General features: G+C 38.3%; 1 protein-coding gene across 2 annotated transcripts; it reads right to left on the bottom strand.

Annotated features, from left to right (window-relative positions):
• Window positions 1–955: 955 nt before the first annotated feature.
• MOSPD2 (motile sperm domain containing 2) lies at window positions 956–21,958 on the bottom strand. Of its 2 annotated transcripts, none has more exons than XM_035114828.3 (15): window positions 21,610–21,958; window positions 20,887–20,950; window positions 18,413–18,568; window positions 17,906–17,992; window positions 16,198–16,352; window positions 15,230–15,290; window positions 14,724–14,762; window positions 14,213–14,337; window positions 13,068–13,238; window positions 9,836–9,948; window positions 8,307–8,403; window positions 7,273–7,369; window positions 5,542–5,671; window positions 4,116–4,218; window positions 956–3,487 (listed from the first exon to the last, which is right to left on the bottom strand). In XM_035114828.3, the coding sequence occupies exons 1-15, from the start codon at window positions 21,616–21,618 to the stop codon at window positions 3,344–3,346; spliced, it is 1,551 nt and encodes a 516-aa protein (XP_034970719.2). In that variant the 5' UTR covers window positions 21,619–21,958; the 3' UTR covers window positions 956–3,343. The 2 variants fall into 2 exon arrangements, with proteins under 2 accessions (XP_034970719.2, XP_034970720.2); XM_035114829.3 differs by having other exon boundaries at window positions 20,887–20,947; window positions 21,610–21,817.
• Window positions 21,959–22,045: the final 87 nt, after the last annotated feature.

Raw genomic sequence — 22,045 nt, 5'->3', positions numbered from 1 at the left:
GCCCTCATATTTTTTGAGAAACAAATTTCAAAGTTCAAGAGGGGAAGAGGTAATGAAGTTGTTTTCTTCTACGTTTTGGCTGAGAGTAGGGCATAAGTGCGGGACCCCAGGTGGCGCTGTGGGTTAAACCACAGAGTCTAGGGCTTGCTGATCAGAAGGTTGGCGGTTCGAATCCCTGCAATGGGGTGAGCTCCTGTTGCTCGGTCCCAGCTCCTGCCCACCTAGCAGTTCGAAAGCACATCAAAGTGCAAGTAGATAAATAGGGACCACTCTGGCGGGAAGGTAAACGGCGTTTCCGTGCGCTGCTCTGGTTCACCAGAAGCAGCTTTGTCATGCTGGCCACATGACCCGGAAGATGTCTGCGGACAAACGCCGGCTCCCTCGGCCTATACAGCAAGATGAGCGCCGCAACCCCAGAGTCGGACACGACTGGACCTGATGGTCAGGGGCCCCTTTACCTTTTTAGGGCATAAGTGAAAACAGAGGGTACTTCCAGAAAATGGGTAGCAGTGGCAAGGAAAAGGTAAAATTGCCGAGATGCTTGACCTACTATTTGTCTGAACTTTGGCTGGTCATACCCAGGGACACTTCTCTCATGTCCCTCTTTTTCAGACCTAGGAGAACATGCTTTTCCTAACATCCCAATATTATGCTTATTTGCTCAGAAATAAAACCTGCAGCCCTTTGGTTCTATAAAAGGCAAAGGCATGTGTTCAATGGGGGGAAAGGGCACATAACACAAACACAACCTAGCAGCATGTGCTAAAGGCTGGTTATTTGTATTGTACTAAAGTCGATGGGGCTATACAACTTGAAGAATTTTCTCTAAGTTACAAATGAGGTAGAATGGAAGGGCAATGTAATATTTCATTTAAAATACAATAAAAAAGAGCAAGAAACGTAACTGAACTTTGAAATGTCCAAACTGTGTCTGTTAAGAATTACAATGAACCCATTTTTCCTTTTTGTTTCACAAATGCAGTTATTTATTTATAACATATTAAAATATAAAACATTATCTATCTGATCAATTTTACATAGAAAATATGAATACAGTAATAAAATACTGAAAATATTTGAAGCACCAAACCATTAAGAGCATTAATTGGCATATGCTTATGAATATATTCTGAAAACATTTAACAAAGTGGAATTAAATCTAATCCAACTCACTGATAAGCATTTTAAAAAATAATAAAAATTTGAGACTTGAATTATTCTATATTTTGTTCCTTACTGAGGAACTACGGTACAATAATAGAATTTAACTGAAGGTAACACAACTGATGAGAGACCAATTAATCAAATAGTTTTGGCTTGTTTGTGAAATATGAAGTGACTTGCATAAGAAAGATATGTTTCTTATGATCAGCTGAAACCATAAGCCAATACAGAACAAATCCATGGGCACAAAGGTAAATTCTGTAAAAGCATTTCATACCTGTATCATTGAATGCTTGACTAAAATCACCTTGCATTTTATTGTCTAGAATATGTTCCATTTTATAAAAGTCAATTCAGTGATCAAAACCTTTGGTGAATGTTTCAGTAAAATGAGTAGGTAGCAAGAGACCCATCTTCCTAGGGTTTGGGATTTGAAACAAGGTGGCACCATATAGGAAGGCAGCAGACTCATAAATTTATTATAACAAGCCAAATAAATCTGCTGTCATCCTCTCTAATTTCAAGCTTAGCTAAATGAACATAGCCAAATTCTACACATTAATGTAACAGTCAAATAGATATACGTGCTTAATCTACTGAAACCAATAGCTGAAAATTTGTTTAACTTGTAAAACTGCATTTCCCACAAAATTATTACTAATAAATTAAAAATAAAATACAAGAACCCATAAGAGTGAGCAGCATTATCAAGGTGAGATACACTGTAGTGGAAGAAGTAGTATGTGATATAAATTATGGCCTCAATTATGAGAGCTTAGTGCCACTGGAGTGAAGCAACATCACTTGCAGAAGCTCAGCTACTCAGGGATTTTTTCCCCTTTACATAAAACAGGAACAGCTGAAGAGTGTAGGAAAAGGTGCCTATGTGCACCTAGAGGTTCTCATACGCAGAAGGAAAGAGGAAGTCCCTGCAAATGCTGTATGCTCCAGAGCATTACCAATGAGTGCCCAATTGCGAGTACAGGCTGGTTTAGATTTTTTGCTTCAAGTTATTCTACAGCAGAAAGAAGCGCTGAGAACTGATCTTAGGACTGCATCTGCAAACATGACTTACTGTACCATGGATTGTTACAACTTGTCTGATTTACAAAAGATTAAATGTTAACCAAAACATGAGCACTCTCTTAAATTTCATATAGCAGTGTTATAGTTATGTAAAAGGAATGTTTAACTGGGAATGTTTTTCGTCATCTTTTAGAATGCTTTCTTGTAATGGTTTTCAAAAAGCACTATTTGCAATTCCTCTGTATACCTGTGTCTTCCTACTTTTCTTCCATATCACACGTGATTTACAACACATATTTGAAAAAACTACACTTACAGGAATTATTCCAAACTTAATTACAAATAATTTATGGTGCTCTATTTGTCCTTGAATTGTAGGAGAACACCAACCTAGTGGGAAACTGACAGTAAAATTTCATGGCATAATATCACTCCTGAACTAGCTAGTTTAGTTCTGTAGACTAAGACACACTGAAGAATGGAGAGTTGTGTTCCTGCACAATTCTTTTTCATGTATCATGATATATAGTAATGTACTATGGCATTCTTGGAAAAACTAACTTTTATTTTGGCTCTTTGGAACCATTGCAGGCATTTCCAGGCAATTATGGCTACAAGGTATTCAATGCAAAATAGTATAATCTTAAATATCTGTAATAATTTCAGAGGGTGGGGGGAGTGAGCAAGAATAAAGACCACCACCCCCAGAATGCAGTTCTTCAATTTCAATGTGTATCATTTCCTTTTATGTACAAATAGCATAGGTGAGGCTTTCCTATATTGTTACTAATTTGCACTTTCATTTCAAGGGAAATACATTTTATGCACAAATTGTTTTGATACATCTTGTATACTTCTGCATGACAGAAATAAAAGTAAAAATACATTAAGTCATAAACATCTTTTGTTCTGTAACAGTTATTAGGTTTCCCAGTGAAAATGACTCCTTTAATATCCTGTTTTACTTCCTGTACTTTAATAAATATCAACAAAGTCACTCTACTTGTTGATTAAAGGCATAGATCACAATCTTGTGATTCACAGTTCCTGGAGAGTCTCATATAGATCTCCTTTTTGGCAGTTTCATAGTACTGGTTCTTTTGCCTTTTCCAAGTGAATTGCAGAGAGGGCTTATCGTACGAAGCATTGATACTTAGCTCCTTGGCGCATACAAGTAGAAACAAAAGGTAGTACTGGCCAGTAATAGAAACATAAACAAGAGAGTCAATTGCTGGAACCAGACGCAACGATCAATCTGTTCTCGGAGTCTTTTATTAGCTTGCAATAATTGTGTTAGCTGGAAAGGGGGGGGGAGTAAACAAATAATAATAATCACACAATTTTAATGCCTAACATGTATTTTATCAGTTAGCTGAAAATATGCCTATGTTCTACTATATAAGTAAGGCCTAAGTCTCTGAAAGCATGCTATGCGCTAGCCATACATTCATAGTACAGGCATCCCCAAACTCGGCCCTCCAGATGTTTTGGTACTACAATTCCCATCACCCCTGACCACTGGTCCTGTTAGCTAGGGATGATAGGAGTTGTAGTCCCAAAACAGCTGGAGGGCCAAGTTTGGGGATGCCTGTCATAGCTCTTTCCTTAACACTATTACTGTTCCTGACATTAGATACTGTGGCCACTACATGGCCTAATGGCCAGTTACATAATTTAACTGTGCTCTGTAAAGAAATACAGTACTTCATTTCTTTCTGTCCTGGTTTCCTATCTTTTTTTTTTTAAGAGCAGCTCCTTAGAATACAGCAATAGTCACCCTGGAGGGGAGTCTCCAACCTTCAGTTCTTCAGGTTTCCAAGGGCAGTAAAGGCTACAGGAGGAAGGAGGATATTGAAAGCCCCCAATGCACTGCATATTCCTACAGATCCAGCTGGAAGCTATATATTAATATGCACAAGTGTTACCTGTACGTGTAAATCTTCGTTCGTTTTTGCAGGAATATTGAAGGAATTTTCATTTATTGTTAAAGAAGAAGGTTTGCTGCTTTCCACAACATGACATCTTAACCTGGAACAAATAGAAACAACAGAGCAGTGAAATGTAGTACAATTGTAAGAGGACATGGTTATTTTTTCTTTCTTTCTCCAAGCCTCTTCTGCTTCATAGATTCCATTCCCTGCTGGTATTTGTTTCATATGTTCAATGATGCAGCCTTTATTTCTGCTTCCCTTCCTTGCCCCTGCCCACCACAGTGACCAACAAAGAGAAGATCATCAATTATAACAGTGCTGGACTCAAAGGGAAACCTAACCATATTGCTGAGGAACCAGCAATCAGAAGGACAAGATTACCTGCACAAAACATAAATGGTAATGGTTTGGTAAGCTTGTATAGGCACTGACTAGCTACAGACAGTGACATGCTAGGGAGAACACAATCTGAAAGGGAGTGATGAGAACACTATTTGGGAGACTGGATCTCATCTTCAGCTGTGCACATGTACTAGATTTGAAAGGGAAAGGAAGGAGGCTTGGAAGGGCAATAGATGATTCTGGCTGGATCTAGACACATCAAAGAAGCATTTCAGTTTAAAGCTTTGTAAATTTGAACAGGGAAAACAGGTAGAGAAAAACGGGACTCCATGTCGCCATCTGGTGGCACAAAGTTATATTGCACATACAACACATATAAATCGCTTTTTCTTTACCAGTCTAGCCGATTCCTCTATCTTCCTGTCTCTTATTCCATGACAGAGGCTCTGAGGGTTTTTTGTGTGGTAAAGCTTGCCATGCATGTTCTGCAGCAGGCTACACATGCTGCATTACTCTTCTGCCAGTAGCTTTTTTAAAAAAAAATATTTAAAAGCTGCTCTGTACTCTAGAACAGGCAGTTAGTTACTAGCAACTTTCCTCTTCTTAAATCATTTTTACATATATACCATACTTGTAACTATAAACACTAGCAGTAAATATTTCAAAGAGCTGTATCTGGAAGGAACCAACAAGTCATTCTTTATCACACACCATGCCTATCTGTGGCAAATTTCACCTACCAAGATACTAAGCCAGAGGTAGGCAACCTAAGGCTCGTGGGCTGGATGCGGCTCAATCGCCTTCTAAATCCGGCCCATGGACGGTCCGGGAATCGGCATGTCTTTACATAGTAGAATGTGTCCTTTTATTTAAAATGCATCTCTGGGTTATCTGTGGGGCATAGGAATTAGTTGATTTTTTTCTTCAAAATATAGTCCGGCCCATGACATGGTCTGAGGGATGGTGGACCGGCTCACGGCTGAAAAAGGTTGCTGACCCCTGTACTAAGCAGAGGAACACTTGTTTTCAGTTGCATAGGCAGCTCAATATGTCCCTCAAAACAACATGAAATGCTTACCTATGTTCCATCACTTTGTTTCTTGGAACTTCCTTCCAAAACTGACCCAGTTCTTGTGCTCCTGTTCCAGAACACTGCTCCATTTCTGCTGCCATAATCAAAAAACGGTCTTGCAGGGAAGCTGCACAACCTGTTTAAACAACATGACAATTTTACTTCCTTTGGATTAAAGCAGTTATTTCAAAAGTTTATAGACTACGAGCAAAAAAATCCACACCCCTGACTATACCTACCAGTACATATACAAACAGCTAGTTTGTTACTGAAGATATGCAACAATTAGAAGCACTGAACAAAATTTGCCAATTCACAAAAGTTATGAAAGAGTAGAAGATAAATTCAGAGATTAAAATGTAAAACTATAAAGGCTGTACCTGCAAGAAAGCCACTTGCTGCCATCCTTCTGAAACCTTGTTGGATTTGTCCCCTCAAATGAGGCTTCCATGCCTACAAATTTCACCCCTTCATTTATAGGTGCCCCCCTTAATCTCAATCTACAAGGTGCCCCTTGTAATTGGCAGACTTTATCTACTCAGCAAATTTTATTCACTTTGGTCAAAAGTGGGCATGGGTGGGTAGGTAGGTGATAGTTTTGTTGTTGTTTTTTTAAAAAATAACAAAAAATCCCCATAATAGTAGCAGAGAAAGGCAGAAAGAATCATTTCTCCGAAGTGGGATTCAGACTTTGTGTCAATCTGAAGTACTGTGGTGTGAATTGGGCTGTTTTCCAAAGCATGAATGTGGGTTCAAATTGCATCCTGTAACTTGTGTTCAGATCTCGTAACAAGCCCTGGTGGACATAAGCTAATTGTAGGGTCATGAAAATACCCAGATCTACAGCAGATTCATGGGGCATATACTGGTAAATAATTCGGGATGAATTTATTTTACCATATACCTATCACACAGCTGTCCTAAAATAAATTCTAAAATCTAGTTGCTGTAATTTTTCAAACACAAGTGGTATACATTCTAAGTCTCTCACTCCCTCCCCCCCCCACATTTTTATAGGATCCAGTATATTTTGAATTCTTAAATTCTCTAGGGCAGGGCTCAATATGTTTACACTATGCACAAACAAAAAAGAATCAAATGATGTGTGTGTGTGTGTGTGTGTGTGTGTGTGTGTGTATGAGATAGCAACATCAATCCAAGTGCACTCCTAATCATTCTACAAAATAACTCAAATATATTTATGGTACATCAGTAAGGCTGCTACTTATCTGAAATATGTCCCTAAATGTCAAAGCTTTGATAAGCAAAAAAATGGTCATTTAAATAGTACACAACTTGAATCCGAGGCCTCTAACAGTATATTTATTTGTTAATCAGTAGCTAACTTTTTGCATATTTACAGGAAGCATGATGAACAATAGAATTTTTAGAAACAGGCTAGTAATGATAGAGGTTTATAAAGAGATTGACCAATGAACTTTATTAGGGTTTGTTTTGTTCAAATTTTGGCCTATGGAATTCTACCTATAAGGGACTGCAAACAGGCCTCATCTGGGGATGAGTGAAAAGGTTGAACTGGGAGATTTGGACTAGACAGAAGCAGTCATATGAAATCTGAAGTTATTTGGTTTCATGGGGTCACGAAGAGTCGGAAACGACTAAACAACAACAAATGCTTATGTTCTAGTACATGTACATAGAATTCCAGCTGTCAGTAATGTACATTACAGAACTTGTTTATTTCATCCATACAATAGTGTACAAGATTTTACTTACCTCCATGAAGAGATACTATTATATCTAGTGATGTGCCTGGTTCACAGCTGCTGTTACTTGGCTTCACTCTGTACTTGTCAGGAGCAGTTGTTCTAACCTAAACAAAGTGTAACTGTATTAAATGCTACCAGTTTTCTTATTTAACAAGGTAGAAGACTAGATTCTGCTCACAACTTACCAGCAGGACAAAAAATTGATTAGTATTCTCCATTTGTGTTATTTTCCTTTTGAACACTAATCTCCTATTTAACTTCAGCAAAATGCCAAACTTTACTCTCCCAAGTGTGTGTGTGTGTGTGTGGGGGTATCAGGCTTGGGGGAACCCCAAAGTTTGCAATGGGGACTTGGCATGCACAGTGGCCACATAATGCTGTGTGTGTGAGGGAGAGAGAGAGAGTGCAATAGCACAAAGAGGGAAGTACAGGATGCAAAATCAGCAAGAGTTCTGGGAACTTTCTGCATGTTTACTCAACAGGAAGATATGGGTGCCAGACTGTAACCCTGAACAAGAACACTTCACACTAACCTTTTATTGTTGATACCACTTATCCATAACAAATAACCAATGATAACACCCAATTATTCTTAAATGTAATCTAAGTAATGAATTATGTAAATTAAGCCAAAGAAAACAATATACTCTTCTGCTCTCAACTCACTGTACTGCTAATTCTTCATTAGGACACCTCAAGTTCTAGTATAATGGGAGAGTAAGATCTCCTTCTCACTCTTTCCATGTAAGTTTTACACACGTTTCCATATTAGCTTTATAAACTGCATATCATGTTCTTCCTTGGGGTATCTTTCCTGATATTTCACTATTATCTGGCATTTCACTGCAATATTAAAGTGACAAACATTTGATGAGATCCAGTTATACAGTATAATATAAAAAATATATAGTTTATCTAGTCCTGGTTTGACAGTTTTGTCAGCTTGGCATAGAAAGTTATGCATACCTTCTGAAAACCATTTCATCAGCTATTATGGTTACTATTCAGTCAGGTTAATCACCACATAAACACAATATTTACCTTAAATGCCACTGTATTTTTGGTCACATTTGTGAGAACTATCAAGCATTTCTTCTCTCCAGTTTCTTTGGACCCAAAATGCAGTTCTTCTGCTGGACTAATGAAAAATCACAAATTTGTATTAAAGTATTTGCATTACAGGTTTACAAACTTCATCCATTCTCTTAAAGTTTCTGCTTATTTAGAACACTATCTGTCAGTTAACAGGCTCTAACCCAATCCTTCAACGTATACTGTTAAATGTCAAATACTTTTAACAGTCCTTTCAGTGTGATTTTCACTTGAAAAGCAATTCATACGTGTATTTTACTCATATCATTTTGTGTTCCAAGTTTTCAGAAATGTGTTTTTTTTTGTAAAATACACATGTATTTTAACAAAGTATCATGAAGCATCAACAAGCCAAGGGCAAAACAACTATTTGTCATCTTTTTGGGTAAGTAATATATATATATATATGTATGGTGTTACCTGACATGAAATCACATCACTAGTCCATCTAGCTCAGTACTGTCTACTCTGAATGGCAGCAACTCTCCAAACGCTTTCACAGCCCTACTACCGGATATATTTTTTAAACTGAAGATACATAACATACATAACATAACTAGGCTGAAATAATGAAATAATCCTTTTCTGGAAGACAAGTGGAAGTGATGAAATTTCAATCATTCATTTATAATCACATGAAGAATTTATTTTAGTGACAAAATCAAACGCTAGAAGTTCTGAATAATGTTTCTTAGGTTGGAATGTTTCTAGGCCATAGAGTTCCAATAAATCCACTTTCTAAAAATTATCTTCAATTACCTGCTCAGAAACCCATGTGGTACAAACTTCAGATGTAATCAACATCACAATATAATGCAACTGCTACAGATTTTCCACTGCTTCCCCAAAATCTAGATTGATACCAATTTGTATAAACAAAAACTTTAATTCAAATTTCTAATGAAACAGTCACATTTCCAAATTCTTATGACACATCAGGATATTTTCTACATATTTTATGTTACAGCATATGTAAAAGTAAACATCTATATTACAACAGGTGTTACAGTTCAATTTACAGATTTTTCTGCACTATACAAATTAACAAAGTAATAATTAAAGCCAGAGCAATTTTGTAGATCTCTTTTTTCTCCATTCAAGGTATAGTATTTGACTCCCACACTATAACTACCTAACACTAACTGACTACATAATAGGATACTGCTGTGAGGAGGGGGGGGGGGGGGAAGGCAGCTACAATACACTCATAAAACGTGTATCCATCACAACATATTCCAAATTCATCAGAAATCTAGGTGTCTGAACTTCTTTGCCAAAAGAACCCTGACTTCATCAACACCACCGTGTCCTTCGTAAAGAAACATCATGAGCTTCAGAGAAGACCTCCGAATCAGATGTGAAACAATTATTAAAATATCAAATATATTTCCCTTCACATTCAAGTAATTTTCAAGACACAGAACAGCAATATAACAATATGGAAAGATCTACATTTTAAATGAAATTATTACTAATACCTGATGTGCAATAAAGGTCCTTTAAAAGTGGTTAGTGCTTTCTTTGCATTTTTTGTTTTGGAATCTTGTTTTTCACTCTCTTCTGATTTTGAAGTTTGTTCTGCAAAATTTGCCTAGGGAAACAGAAACAAGGAACACTATTCAGGAGTTAATTATATTTTACTATCAAGTAAAATGACATGCCAAAACATCTGGAGGGCCGAAGTTTGGGGATGCCTGCCCAAGAGGAATGGCGTTCTGGCTGTCCTGTTAGCGCTCCTCTGACAGGAGATAATCATGTGGTGATTGATAATAGTCAGACAGATGGTCTGACTATTCATAAGTCTGGAAGATAAGAGTGATCTGGGAGCAACCTCAAATACTTTGATCAAGGCCATTTTCTGCTGTCTATGCCTGGCAGCTTAGACAGGAGTTAAAATGAGCTGGCAAGCTGAGAAATCGACATTATGCACCTTTCATAGTTAGAAAGATCCACCCCCTCTCAAACACTTCTGGGACAAGCAAAACCGAAACTTAAGAGAGATCCCTCTATCAGCTGGTGAAAATTTAATCTGGAAATTTCTAAGTACTGCTTCCTGTTGTTAAGAACACAAAGGAAAACAAGTCGTTAAAGTGTCTAAGGCAGAGCAAAAAGCTTAATTTATGGTTAGCAATAAAGATTAAACAGAGGAAGGAATACCCTGTATGAAAATTCTTTAACTCTTTTTCTGTTTCTTGCCACTAAAGAACAAAGTACATCAGCCATTACTCCAGCTGCAGGGAAGAATTTTTTGTGAGAGATCATATCCATAGCCTGTCTTAAGGTGGAAATATTAAGGTAGACTGAGTTGCTAATAATATCCAGTATGGCAAAAGTACATCTGGATCTCCCAGTGACTCTTGGTATTTTTCCACAGTTGGTGACTGAAAATGATAGGATCGGTGTTTGATAAAACGGGGAAAGAAAATGAATCAGAGATACGAAATGGAAAATAGCTAGAGACTTCAGACCAAATCAATGAAAAGTTGGCAGGACTGAATGATGAAGTAACTATATTGAAGACATGGACTGAATTGTCTTAACCTTTTTTTCTTTTTTTATGTAACTGACAGTTGGAAAATTGGTCTGGGTCTGGTCAGTGCCTGAGCAACTGACCACCTGGGATTCACATGTACACTATCTTTGGGGTCCATAACAAAATGAAAGTGGGATATTAATGTAAGATCATGAATAAATAAATGCTAGGAGTGTGATGGAATATAGTGCATGCTTTCGAAACTGTAAGAGCATTCAAGTAACTATAATGCCCCAAACTGGAAAGGAACATCTAGCAGAAAAAAACTATGTTTATCTCCATAGTAACCCATACACAGTACTTTTTAAAAAGTGAACATAGACGTTACTTGTAATAGCAGTACAGTAGATCCAAATATGTTACTTTCAACATGTACTCTCAAATAAATAAGGCACCCAAATTATTAAGACAAAATATTATCAAGGCAGTACCATATCACATGGATACCACTTTAGTTGCCAAACCAAGGGTTAAATGAGACATCTCTGATAGTAGTTAGGACTTTAGGGAGAGAGAAAAAGGCTAAAAGTAAGTAAGTAGGAACAACAACTTATATAGATTCTCTGTTCAGGTTTGCAGGACCAAAACTACTGGTACTCTAATGCAGACATTACCTAAGCTCAGATATAGACAAACACACAGGAAAAGAAAAGGTCGATAAACTTTCTATCACTTAAATCATTTATGAAGTGTCCACCACTCAATATTTTAAAGCATGCAAATTTTGCTGAGTGTATATGCTTCACAAAGTAACTTCAGTTCTCATATGAAGTAAAATAAGGAAAGTGTGTGTTTGTGTGCGAAGTGTCTCCTCTAGGCAAAGTCTTCTGGTATCTCAGAAAGATTGCTTAGGATTCCTGGATAATTGGTGCATAATGCTAACAGCTAAGCAACACATTCACAAGCACAGAATTAGGGTACTGGGAAGGATCATCATCCTGGGAAAAAATGCTAAGTGGGGTGCTGCATGGTTCTGTCCCAAACCTGTTGTTCAACATCTTTATAAACAACGTGAACAAAGGAACTGAGAGGATACTTATCAAATTTGCAGATGACATAAAACTGGGAGGGGTAGCCAATGCCGCTGAAGGCAGAATTTGGTTTCAAAATTACCTTAAATATTGTAGAGAACTGGGCCCAAACTAACAAAATAAATATCAACAGGGACAAATGTCAGATTCTACACCCAATGATAGTAGCACACTATTCTGTAACAGTACCACACTATTCTGCCTTGGTCAGACCACACCTGAAATACTGTGTCCGGTTCTGGGAACCACAACTTAAGGATATTGATAAACTGGAATGGGTGCAAAGGCGGATGACCAAGACTATAAAGGGTTTGGAAACCAAACCTTATGAGGAACAGTTGAGAGAGCTGCGTACGTTTAGCATGGATGAGACTGAGAGGAGATATGATTGCAATCTTCAAGTACAGTGGTGCCTCGACTTACAAAGACGATCTGTTCCGCGATCGTCTTCATAAGTCGAGGTCTTCGTAACTCAAAGCGCTGCTACGATGCATGTGTGAAGCGCGATTTTGCGCTTCTGCGCAGAACGTGCGCACCAAAAATACTTCCGGAGGCTTCGACTTCGTAAGTCGAGGTATGACTGTATCTAAACTGTGTAAATCTAAATTGTGTTTTAATTTGTTGGACACCACCCAGAGTGGCTGGGGTAACCCAATCAGATGGGCAGCATGTAATTTTTAATATTGTTGTTAATGTTGTTGTTATTACTAACAGCTGTCACATGAAAGATGGTGCAAGCTTGTTTTCTCCTGCTCAATAAGGTAGTAGGGCTTCAAGTTACAATAAATGAGATACTGACTAAACATAAGGAAGAACTTTCTGACAGTAAGAACTGTTTGACAGTGGAGCAGTCTCCCGCAGGAGCTGGTTTTTAAGCAGAGGTTGGATGACCATCTGTCAGGAATGCTGTAGTTGAGATTTCAGCATTGCAGGGGGGTGGACTAGATTACCCTCAGTCCCTTCCAACTCTAAAATTCTATGATTTTCTGGGCTGGTTTCTTGATTCTGACAGCAAGAACATAATAACCAAACAATGACACTTTAGGCTTTATTCACTGTACTAGTTTAACATTGAATGCTTGGAGGGTTTCCATAAAATACTTTTTTGTATCATTCTTTCCTATGTAACCTTCAGTCCAGGGATACCTTTTTTGAATTAAGTGCTTGTTCTTCATTAGAATCTGGACTCTCCTTGTTATCCATGTCTGTTTCTTCTTTGGTTTCAACTTCATCTTCACCAGTCATGGGTCCATTTTCACACAATGGAGTTTGAAAATCATCATCAACCAATGGAGGATAACTATACTTGAAGGTATCCTATAATACAAAGATGTTAGTGTGTTATCGAGATGGTGGTGAAAGATAAACATAATTACCAAATCATTCTTTGGTCCTCAACTCTGACTGGTTTTATCTGTGCATTCTAAGCAGAAGAAAACATCAATAACTATATTGCTACATTTAGTGTTTAAGGGAATTACGTAAGAATATAAGCAAATTAAAGCATTAGTGTACCATTGGGTATACAACCTGGTTAATGTCCAGTTAATATGTATTAATTCAGCAATTCTGTTATCTCACAAATCTTAATAATTGATGGGAAATGGTGTTCATATCGCATTTCCAGCATTTTCTGCACAGGATGCCTTTTAACAAATTATGGTTGATGTTTAATGGAATTAAAGTATCTAAAACTCAAGTTGCAACCCAAAGCAGGAATATAATAAATGTGAATAGTATGTGCTTTCAGAAGACTGCATGATAGCTTCCACTGCTGAGTGGTAAATCATTATTCACTTTAATGAGAGCCTGAAAGTCTGCCCTCCCAGGAAGCAGGTGGTCTCAAAGGTGACACTACAGGCTGGATTGGAAGCCCTAGTAGGCTCAATCCATCCAAGAAGCCAAAAAAATGATCCCTGCTCTAGAACAATACTACTGCTACTCTGGAAAAAGGTGGTTTGATGACTGTGAAGACTACAGAATTAAAAACAGTATTTAATTATTTATATGCTGAATTGCAACTTCACAGTCCCCAAAGAGGGTCATAATAACAAGACGGAAAACCAGTCAAAACAATCACACAACACAGAAAAAGACCATTGAAAAAATAGCAAAAACAGCTAAAACCAGAAATTAGTAACAAAACAGTAGAACACAATCTTTGAAAACAAATGTACAGTGTTATAATTGTTTACTTAATTCCAAAACTGTGTACAGTACAGTCTATACATTTATTATACTTCCCCTTCACAACATAATAGAAACATTAAGATCAGCAGCAATATACTTACAGTTCCACCCATATAGGGTGGTAGATATTCAGCACTGATATACTCCTGGATTTCATTCTTATTAGTCAACTTCAGCAAACTCACTGCTTCCGGACCCAGCCAACTTTTCACAATTTTAAAAGCAGCTGGGTAAGAAAAAGGTAGTTTGAAAAGAGTTCTACTATTTTGTTTACACAGACCACAATCACAACTTACATTCCATTAGTTTTGTTAGGTACTGTACAGTGGGTCTGCCCTAAAAGAACTTGCTGAGACTTAGGGTTGTAATCGTAGCAAATATTGGAAGTCTATATTTTAGGTGGTATTTGATAGCTAGATTTTTTTTTTTAAAAAAAGCTGTCACTGCCTTCCCTAAATGTTTGGGACAGGAAAGAATAAGACACAAGATACACTATACAAAAACATTAAAATCATATAAAAATTTCCCTGTTAACAATAATAAAGAATTTGCATAAAATATAACTCCCATTAACAATCCTTCCAGATAAGACAAGTTAAAATTTTAACTTACCATTCATTATCCAGGGCAGTTCAAATATCACAATTTTTGCTGCATGAATAGAAGAGGTTTTTTGTGGTTAATATAGCATTTTAGCACTGTCAAATTTCCTATGAAATGAAAATACTTTATTTGTTGGGTAGTGAAACCTCCCAATTGTGACATAATCTTGAAAAGACTATACTGTGAACATGGCAGCTGTGAAGAATTATTTTCTGCTGCTATAAAAAAGTGCCACTTATTTCCTGGGATCAATCTATTTTATGCCTACTGTGATCCATTTTGCAGACAAAATATTTAGGCAGGGGCAGGGGGACAAACAGCGCTCGAATCCACTGAGCATCTCAAAATATACCTCAGACTTCTATGAACTCTTCACACTACCACTTTGTCTCAAATTTCCATTTTCAGGAACCAGCTTCTACTATGGTTGATACCACCCTCAGATTCTAGAAACTCTTGTTTTTCATTTATTTTCTAGATCTATAGTATAATATAAATGCTATTATAATACTTACTGAGGTAATTAGGGTAATAAACTTTAAAGCAGCTGATGATGTATCGGACAAAATCCATATCCTAAAATAAAGACATATTACCAATTAATAAAAGATTAAACCCAACTTAGAGCTTCAACAGCTCCAGTGCTGAAGGTGCTTCAACATTTTTAATGTTAGAATATCTCACCTTATTCGAAAATACAGTGGTACCTCGGTTTAAAAACAGTCCAGTTTAAGAACGATTTGGTTTGCAAACTCTGCAAAACTGGAAATAGTCTCTTGGTTTGAGAACTTTGCCTCAGTCTAAGAACGGAATCCGCACTGGCGGCGGAAGGCCTCATTAGGGAAAGCTTGCCTCGGTTTAAGAACGTACTTCCGGAACAGATTAAGTTCGTAAACTGAGGTACCACTATATATCAAGATGATTCTGAAGTAACCCTATAAAATATATGCAAACTGGTCTAAACTGACATGCAGGTCAGTTTAAAGGGTTACTTTATGTATATAGGGCTGACAAATACTTCTGTGATATGGTATCATCTGTGTTGAGGTAGTATAAGAAAATCCAGGCTAAATCTTATATGTGGTACCAGGAAGCATCTGGCAGTCTTAACAAGGTTTACATGGATAGAAGACGTCAAGGCCTTTATTTTTAATGGTTAAGAGTTCTGATACTGTTGAGAGAACAGGCCCTAAATCCTGTGAAAATCAATTGAACCTTGATGCAAAACAGAATGTATGATTGCATCACTTTCTACTGCTAATTAAGTAAGTAGTACACTCAGTATAGTTCTTATTAAACAACTGGTTTTGGCTGTGATTCATAAACAAGTCAATCCAGAACACTTAGATTTATGCTGAAAGGCAAATAATTTAAATCTAAGTACTCCATTATAAAAGGCTTCATAAAGGCAGTATATAACTTTCCAAATGGAAAGGTTTTGTTTAAGACACATCAACAGGAAAACAGTAATATGCATACTTACTATGTTACCAATTCCAGTTTCAGCCATGTCAAATACCACTGTCAAAGGCTTTCCGTGTTCTCTTCTGGCATAGCGTTCCAACCAAAAGGCTACTAGCTTCTTCTTTTCAAACTGAGTTTTAGAATCTTTTACATGAAGTTTCACCCTGAACCAAACTAATGGAGTGGGGTGGGAGAAACAGAAATAAACATGCATGTTTGCCTAATAGCTACTTATGGCACAACCCAGACCCTTGATGCTGCCCCATGGGGCTTTAAGAGCAGTGAGGCAACCACCATATCCAAAGCCCTGCCACATTTGCTAGAGTAGTAGATAGATTGGGGTGGGGTGGGGATTGATCAGGCAGCCTTAAAATGCCATAGCAATCAGGCTGAGAGGTGTGTTCCAATAGAATGCTGCTTCAGAGCTTCAACCTACTCACATAAAAGATGCAGGCCAGCAGGGCTAAGCGAAGCATCACCTCTATACAATTTAACTCACCCCCTCCCACAGGTTGGATTATGCCCTTATTCTTGACCTTTCTATCTCCTAAGGAGATATTCTTATTTTCTAAGGTACACACATTTCTATTTATCATGCGTTAGTTATAATATAGTTTTGTTCACTGCATTTTATTTTAAAGCCCTGGAAGATTTTTTTTACCGAGAGAAGAAAGACGTCATAAAGAAAAATGTGAATCTATATTTTTGCCTCCTCCCACATGCTCTGAAGCATGAATGCAAGATATAAAACATGTCTTCATGCTGAGCAAGTCCTTTTAGGAAAGGATTTTAAAATCAACTTATATATGGTTTGCCCAAATATAAATTTCTCAACGAAACAAACATGATCTATTATAAAATCATATATATGTCTACTCAGAAGCGAGCCCCATGGAGAAGAATAGGGCTACAGACCTAAGAGAACAATCTAGTGAGGTAGTCGAGCTGCCTTTTTTTTTTAACATCTGGCAATGCGCCCCTTTGGTTTCAGATAGTACATGGGCCGGGGAGCCTCCTAGTTTGGTTAGAATCGGGTATACACTTCCAGAGTTAACAATAAATAAATTACTTCTGGTAAATGAGCCACCATAGCTGCTAGAGGGCCATGAAAATGTTTGTCCTGAGCTTTTTAGGTTCATCTACTCACGTACTATCTGAAATCTAAGGGGTCCATTGGTTGGCAGATGTGAAATATATTGCCATTATTTCCAGCTTTCCTACCCCACTAATCTTTGTCCCATTCAATAAACATTTATTTATTCCAATGGAACTGGGTTGCACCATCAGATGCTTTCCTAAGGCATCCACTATGTTGAAAAATTGAAACCACCAAAGGTCTTCTTCAAAAGGTGGAAGAATTAGCAATCAAGTGTACAAAATCAGTCAAATTTCAAGAAGCTATAATGAGGAAAGGGAAAGACACATAAGCACTTTTGAACAGAATATGCTTGAGCATAGTTAAAGTTTCATATGATACTGAAGATGTGTCTTCTAAAACGAAGGGCTAATTAAGTGTTTATACCTTGCATGCCTTCATTAAATAAAATATTGCCCAATAACTACCTCCCTGTGATATGGCCTCAGTATTGTTTTATTACTTCTCAAATATAGATGCTAATAACCTGTTACTGTCTGTATTATCATAAAGTTTAGTTTTCTTCACTCTGAAACCATAATTACATTTGCATTACTTGTAAATGAGTAAGCAGATAAACAGGCAGACTTACAGATTTTATAGCCTTCCTTATCATAACCATGTAGGTAAATGGCACCAGTTTCAAAGAACCGCTTTGGAAGTGAAGATTCTGTCAAGTCTACAGAAAAGCAAGATTGTTATAAGCACATATAGGTATACTATAACAAAATTCTGAAGTTCTAAAGCAAGACTTGGGGGCAGGGCAGTTATTTATTTCAACCAAAACACAGCATCATAACTCCAAATAGTGTGTGTCCACATTATTTAGGGCAGTAATATTTCTATATAGTTGGCTTTGCCAGGGATGCACACAATTGTATACATACTAATTAAACACCAGCTCTCCTTTGCTGCTACCGGTATTTACTTGCAGTATTTTCTCAATATAGAATGTAATGTCTTTACTGAAAGGCTGTTTTTATTAACAACTCACCCTAGAAGCATAGGGACATAACTATCAAGTAGAGGTGCGTGTGGAACAAGTAGCAATGCAGTTTGAAAAGCAACTGCTTTTACACTTAGAAATCAAACATCTTACCATGAACTGCATATTCTTTTCTCCACTGAAAGCTTTCATCAATCATCTTTAATGTGTCGTCCACAACATCATGTCGCCATATTAGAAAATTATCAACCCAGGTATCATCTTGCTGTAGTCTCTCTGTATCTCTAGAATCATATTTATCTGTTTTTGCTGGTCAATAAAATAAGAACGGTATTAGAAAATATGACCAGATTTAAAACTGAGACGTTCATATGTTTCCCAACAATTTGAGCAGGAATACTACAATTTTAAGAGAACATGTTGGGATAATAAAGACGTTATTCCTACTTTATATGTTTTATTATCAAGTGTCTACATATATAAAAATACTAACATATATTAAAATATATATGTTAGTATGTGTACCCTGCCTTTTGACAAGGCCCACAAGGCAACTGTGGCCTAGTAAGGTGTCAAACAAGTCACAGAAATGTTGGTAAATAGGACTATCAGGCTGGAGATGGCTTATATCAGGAGCTGTAATATGGAGCATAGCCTCAATGACCAAGATAAACCAGGAAAAGTCATTAAAAGCTTGTTAAGTTTGCATTTGGCGCGCCAAAAATGCTTACAGGTAGGGAAAGGTCCTTACAATGTAATAGGGTTGTGTAACTGGTTTGTGGCTTTTTTAAAAAACACTAGCTCAGAGCTTTCCAAGCTTTTCATGTTGGCAACACACCTTTTAGACATGCATCATTTTGCGACAAACGTAATTCAGTTTACTAGCAAACCAGAGGTTAAACCCATTTCCAGCCCCAGGCCAGGAGGAGCACGGGGAGTGTTCATGCAACACACCTACACACTAATGTGTTGTAACACACAGTTTGGAAAGCTCTGCACTAGCTCATGATCAGAAAAGGGAAGAATCCGAGAGTGAAAAAAAGTGTCCCCTGACTAAGACATCTTTTGATTTCATTCACTGAGCAATGCACACAGTATCAGAAGTTCACACAACTATATTATTATCAATAATAATAATAATAATAATAATAATAATATATTTATACCCCGCCCATCAGGCTGGGTTTCCCCAGCCACTCTGGGCGGCTCCCAACAGAACACTAAAAACAGAATAAAACTTCAAACATTAAAATCTTCCCTAAACAGGGCTGCCTTTAGATCTCTTCTAAAAGTCAGATAGTTGTTTATGTCCTTGACATCTTATGGGAGGGCATTCCACAGGACGGGCCCCACTACTGAGAAGGCCCTCTGCCTGGTTCCCTGTAACTTCGCTTGGAAAATCATCAAGACTTACTTCATCCCAATCCTTCACGTGTTTAGTTTACAAGCAGGTAGCTTTTAGTTAGGCTACAAATTCCTAAGTACCGGTATGTGATGGAAAGTCAAGGCTGATTCAGGCAGGAACAATGACACATTAATGGGGAGGATCACCACAGTGAAAGAATATATTGAACTGGATGTGTTTATTAGGAAGACAACCAACCTACACCTATTAACTAGTTGGATGGATTGCTAACTAATAAAAGTAAGTAAGTGTCAGAGAACAAATAAGAGAACATAGCCTTGTTCTTACTAATATATGTGCAATAAATGTTCACTTCCCCTTTCATACAGCCTGCACTGGAGTTTGCCCTGCAACCATCAGTGGAAATGTGTCAAAATGACAGCTCATGATGCAGCAAGTACACCCTGCCTTTTGACAAGGCCCACAAGAAAAGTATGATCATTTCCAAGTGTCAGACAAGCCATAAAAATTTTGGTAATTGGATCTACCAGGGTGAGAAAGGGCAGCTATCAGGAGATCTGTAGCATGGCACATGGCCTCAATGACCAAGCCAAACCAGGAGAAATCACGAAAAGTTATGATGAGAAGTCAAGGCTCCTCATAAGGAAGAAGTGCCAAGAAACAAGTAGGACACACAAAAAATATATGCTTGTCATTACATACTACATGGCATTGTTGATACAAACTCAGTGTTTCGAATGCATATCGTGTTGCCCTACTATTTCAAGTCTTGCCCATACTAAAAATGGAACACATCCAACAATAGCTAGTTAAGGCTCATCAGCCCCAGGGCAAGGTGCAAAGGTACATGACAAAGAAACCTTGTGGTAGTTACATAGGGCTGGCTTGGTTAGGAAAACTAGGAATTCCATGTACTGTATACTACTGAGGTGTTAAATAAATTAGATGAATGATTGACACTGGCAGACAAGAAAACTCCGCTCACAGAGGCATCTAAGTCTGGTAAACAACTGATAACCTAGTAAGCAAAATGTGAAGGTTAACTAGAGGCGGCCATATAAAATTGTAGCATTTCACTCAAGCTGTCTGTCCCTTGATGTCCAAACATTCCAAGTATAAAAAAATCCTCTTTTTTTAACCCAGTACAACATATTTGGCCTACAATGGGCTACTGGGCTTAAAAGCCACCATTCCTGTATTTGCCATGTCAGGAATACTGCAGGTGTGAGATACAAATAAAATGCTTTGATACTGCACCAACCTTGTATATATTCTGCCTCAAAGCGTCTTCTGGTTTCACTTATTAATGAAGCCCTGGTGTCCTGCTGAAAAGGTAAAAGGAGCACATAAAAGATGCCATTTTCACAAACTTCTACAGAACAGGGTCCTCCTAAAAGTGATAGTTTGCCTTCTTAAGTTGCAGCAGAGCATCTGCCTCATTTCCAGGTCAGAGAATGTTGTTAAGTGACGGCCAAACATCGAAAAGTCGAAAACCAAGGACCCAAAACAATAAACTCAGAGTTGTGGAACTGTGCAGCCCAGACACATTTGACGTTAATGAGGCCTTACAAAGAGGCTGAGCCTAATAGGCACAATGTCGAATTTCATCTCTCTCTTAAATAACTTTAAAAAAAGAAAAAGGGGGAAGCCAAGGCACACCCAAGAAGGGTGTCTGCTGTGCCACAAGCAGGGCCACCTGAGGAAGACTCCCCACCTGTGAAAGAGTTGGGCTGGGGGATATCCGTGCGGCTTTTTCGGCGCCCCACAGGCTCTACCTCAAATCCCCTCAACCCAGTCCCCTCAACTTTACCGACCTAAGCAGCAAAAAGTAAAGTAAAATAAACCCAATAGCCACTATCTCTTTGACCAACCGGCTCCTCCCGCGGTTCTGCCCCGACAGACCCACCGCCTCAGCCCGGCGGATAATAATGTAAACGGGCCGGGAATTTCCCCCCTCCGCGCCCGCGTTTTCTTGACTACTCACATCCGCCATGGTCCTGCCCGCACCAGACTAGAAGTACAGTACAGTAGTAGAAGCAGCAGCAGCAACGACGCGAGGGAAACGGACGAGACCAAGAGCGCGAGTGGGTAGGGGGTGGGCGGAGGCGCCGGAGAAAGGGAGCGCGTGATACAAGGCTGAGGTAAGGAACCAACACCAGGCGACCGCCGAGCGTGCGCGCGCACACCCGCACAAACACAGCACGCCGCCCTCCCGGCCTCAACGGCTAACAAAGTCCCCGCCCTTTCTCTCAGCGACTACCAACCAGGCCAGCTCTCGTTCAACAAAAAAAGCAAACAAACATATCATACGTTTCGCACACGCGCGCGCAGACGCGAAACCACAGCCTCCCACTTCCTCCCCCCCTCTCTGGAAGCCACGCCCATTCATTTCCTGGCGTGATTCCGTCCTATCCTACCGC

The sequence above is a fragment of the Zootoca vivipara genome, chromosome 4 (assembly GCF_965207765.1).
Source record: "Zootoca vivipara chromosome 4, rZooViv2.hap1.1, whole genome shotgun sequence".
Taxonomy (NCBI): domain Eukaryota; kingdom Metazoa; phylum Chordata; class Lepidosauria; order Squamata; family Lacertidae; genus Zootoca; species Zootoca vivipara.
The sequence above is the reverse complement of the archived record's forward strand: the minus strand, read 5'-3'. Positions and strand labels throughout refer to the sequence as shown.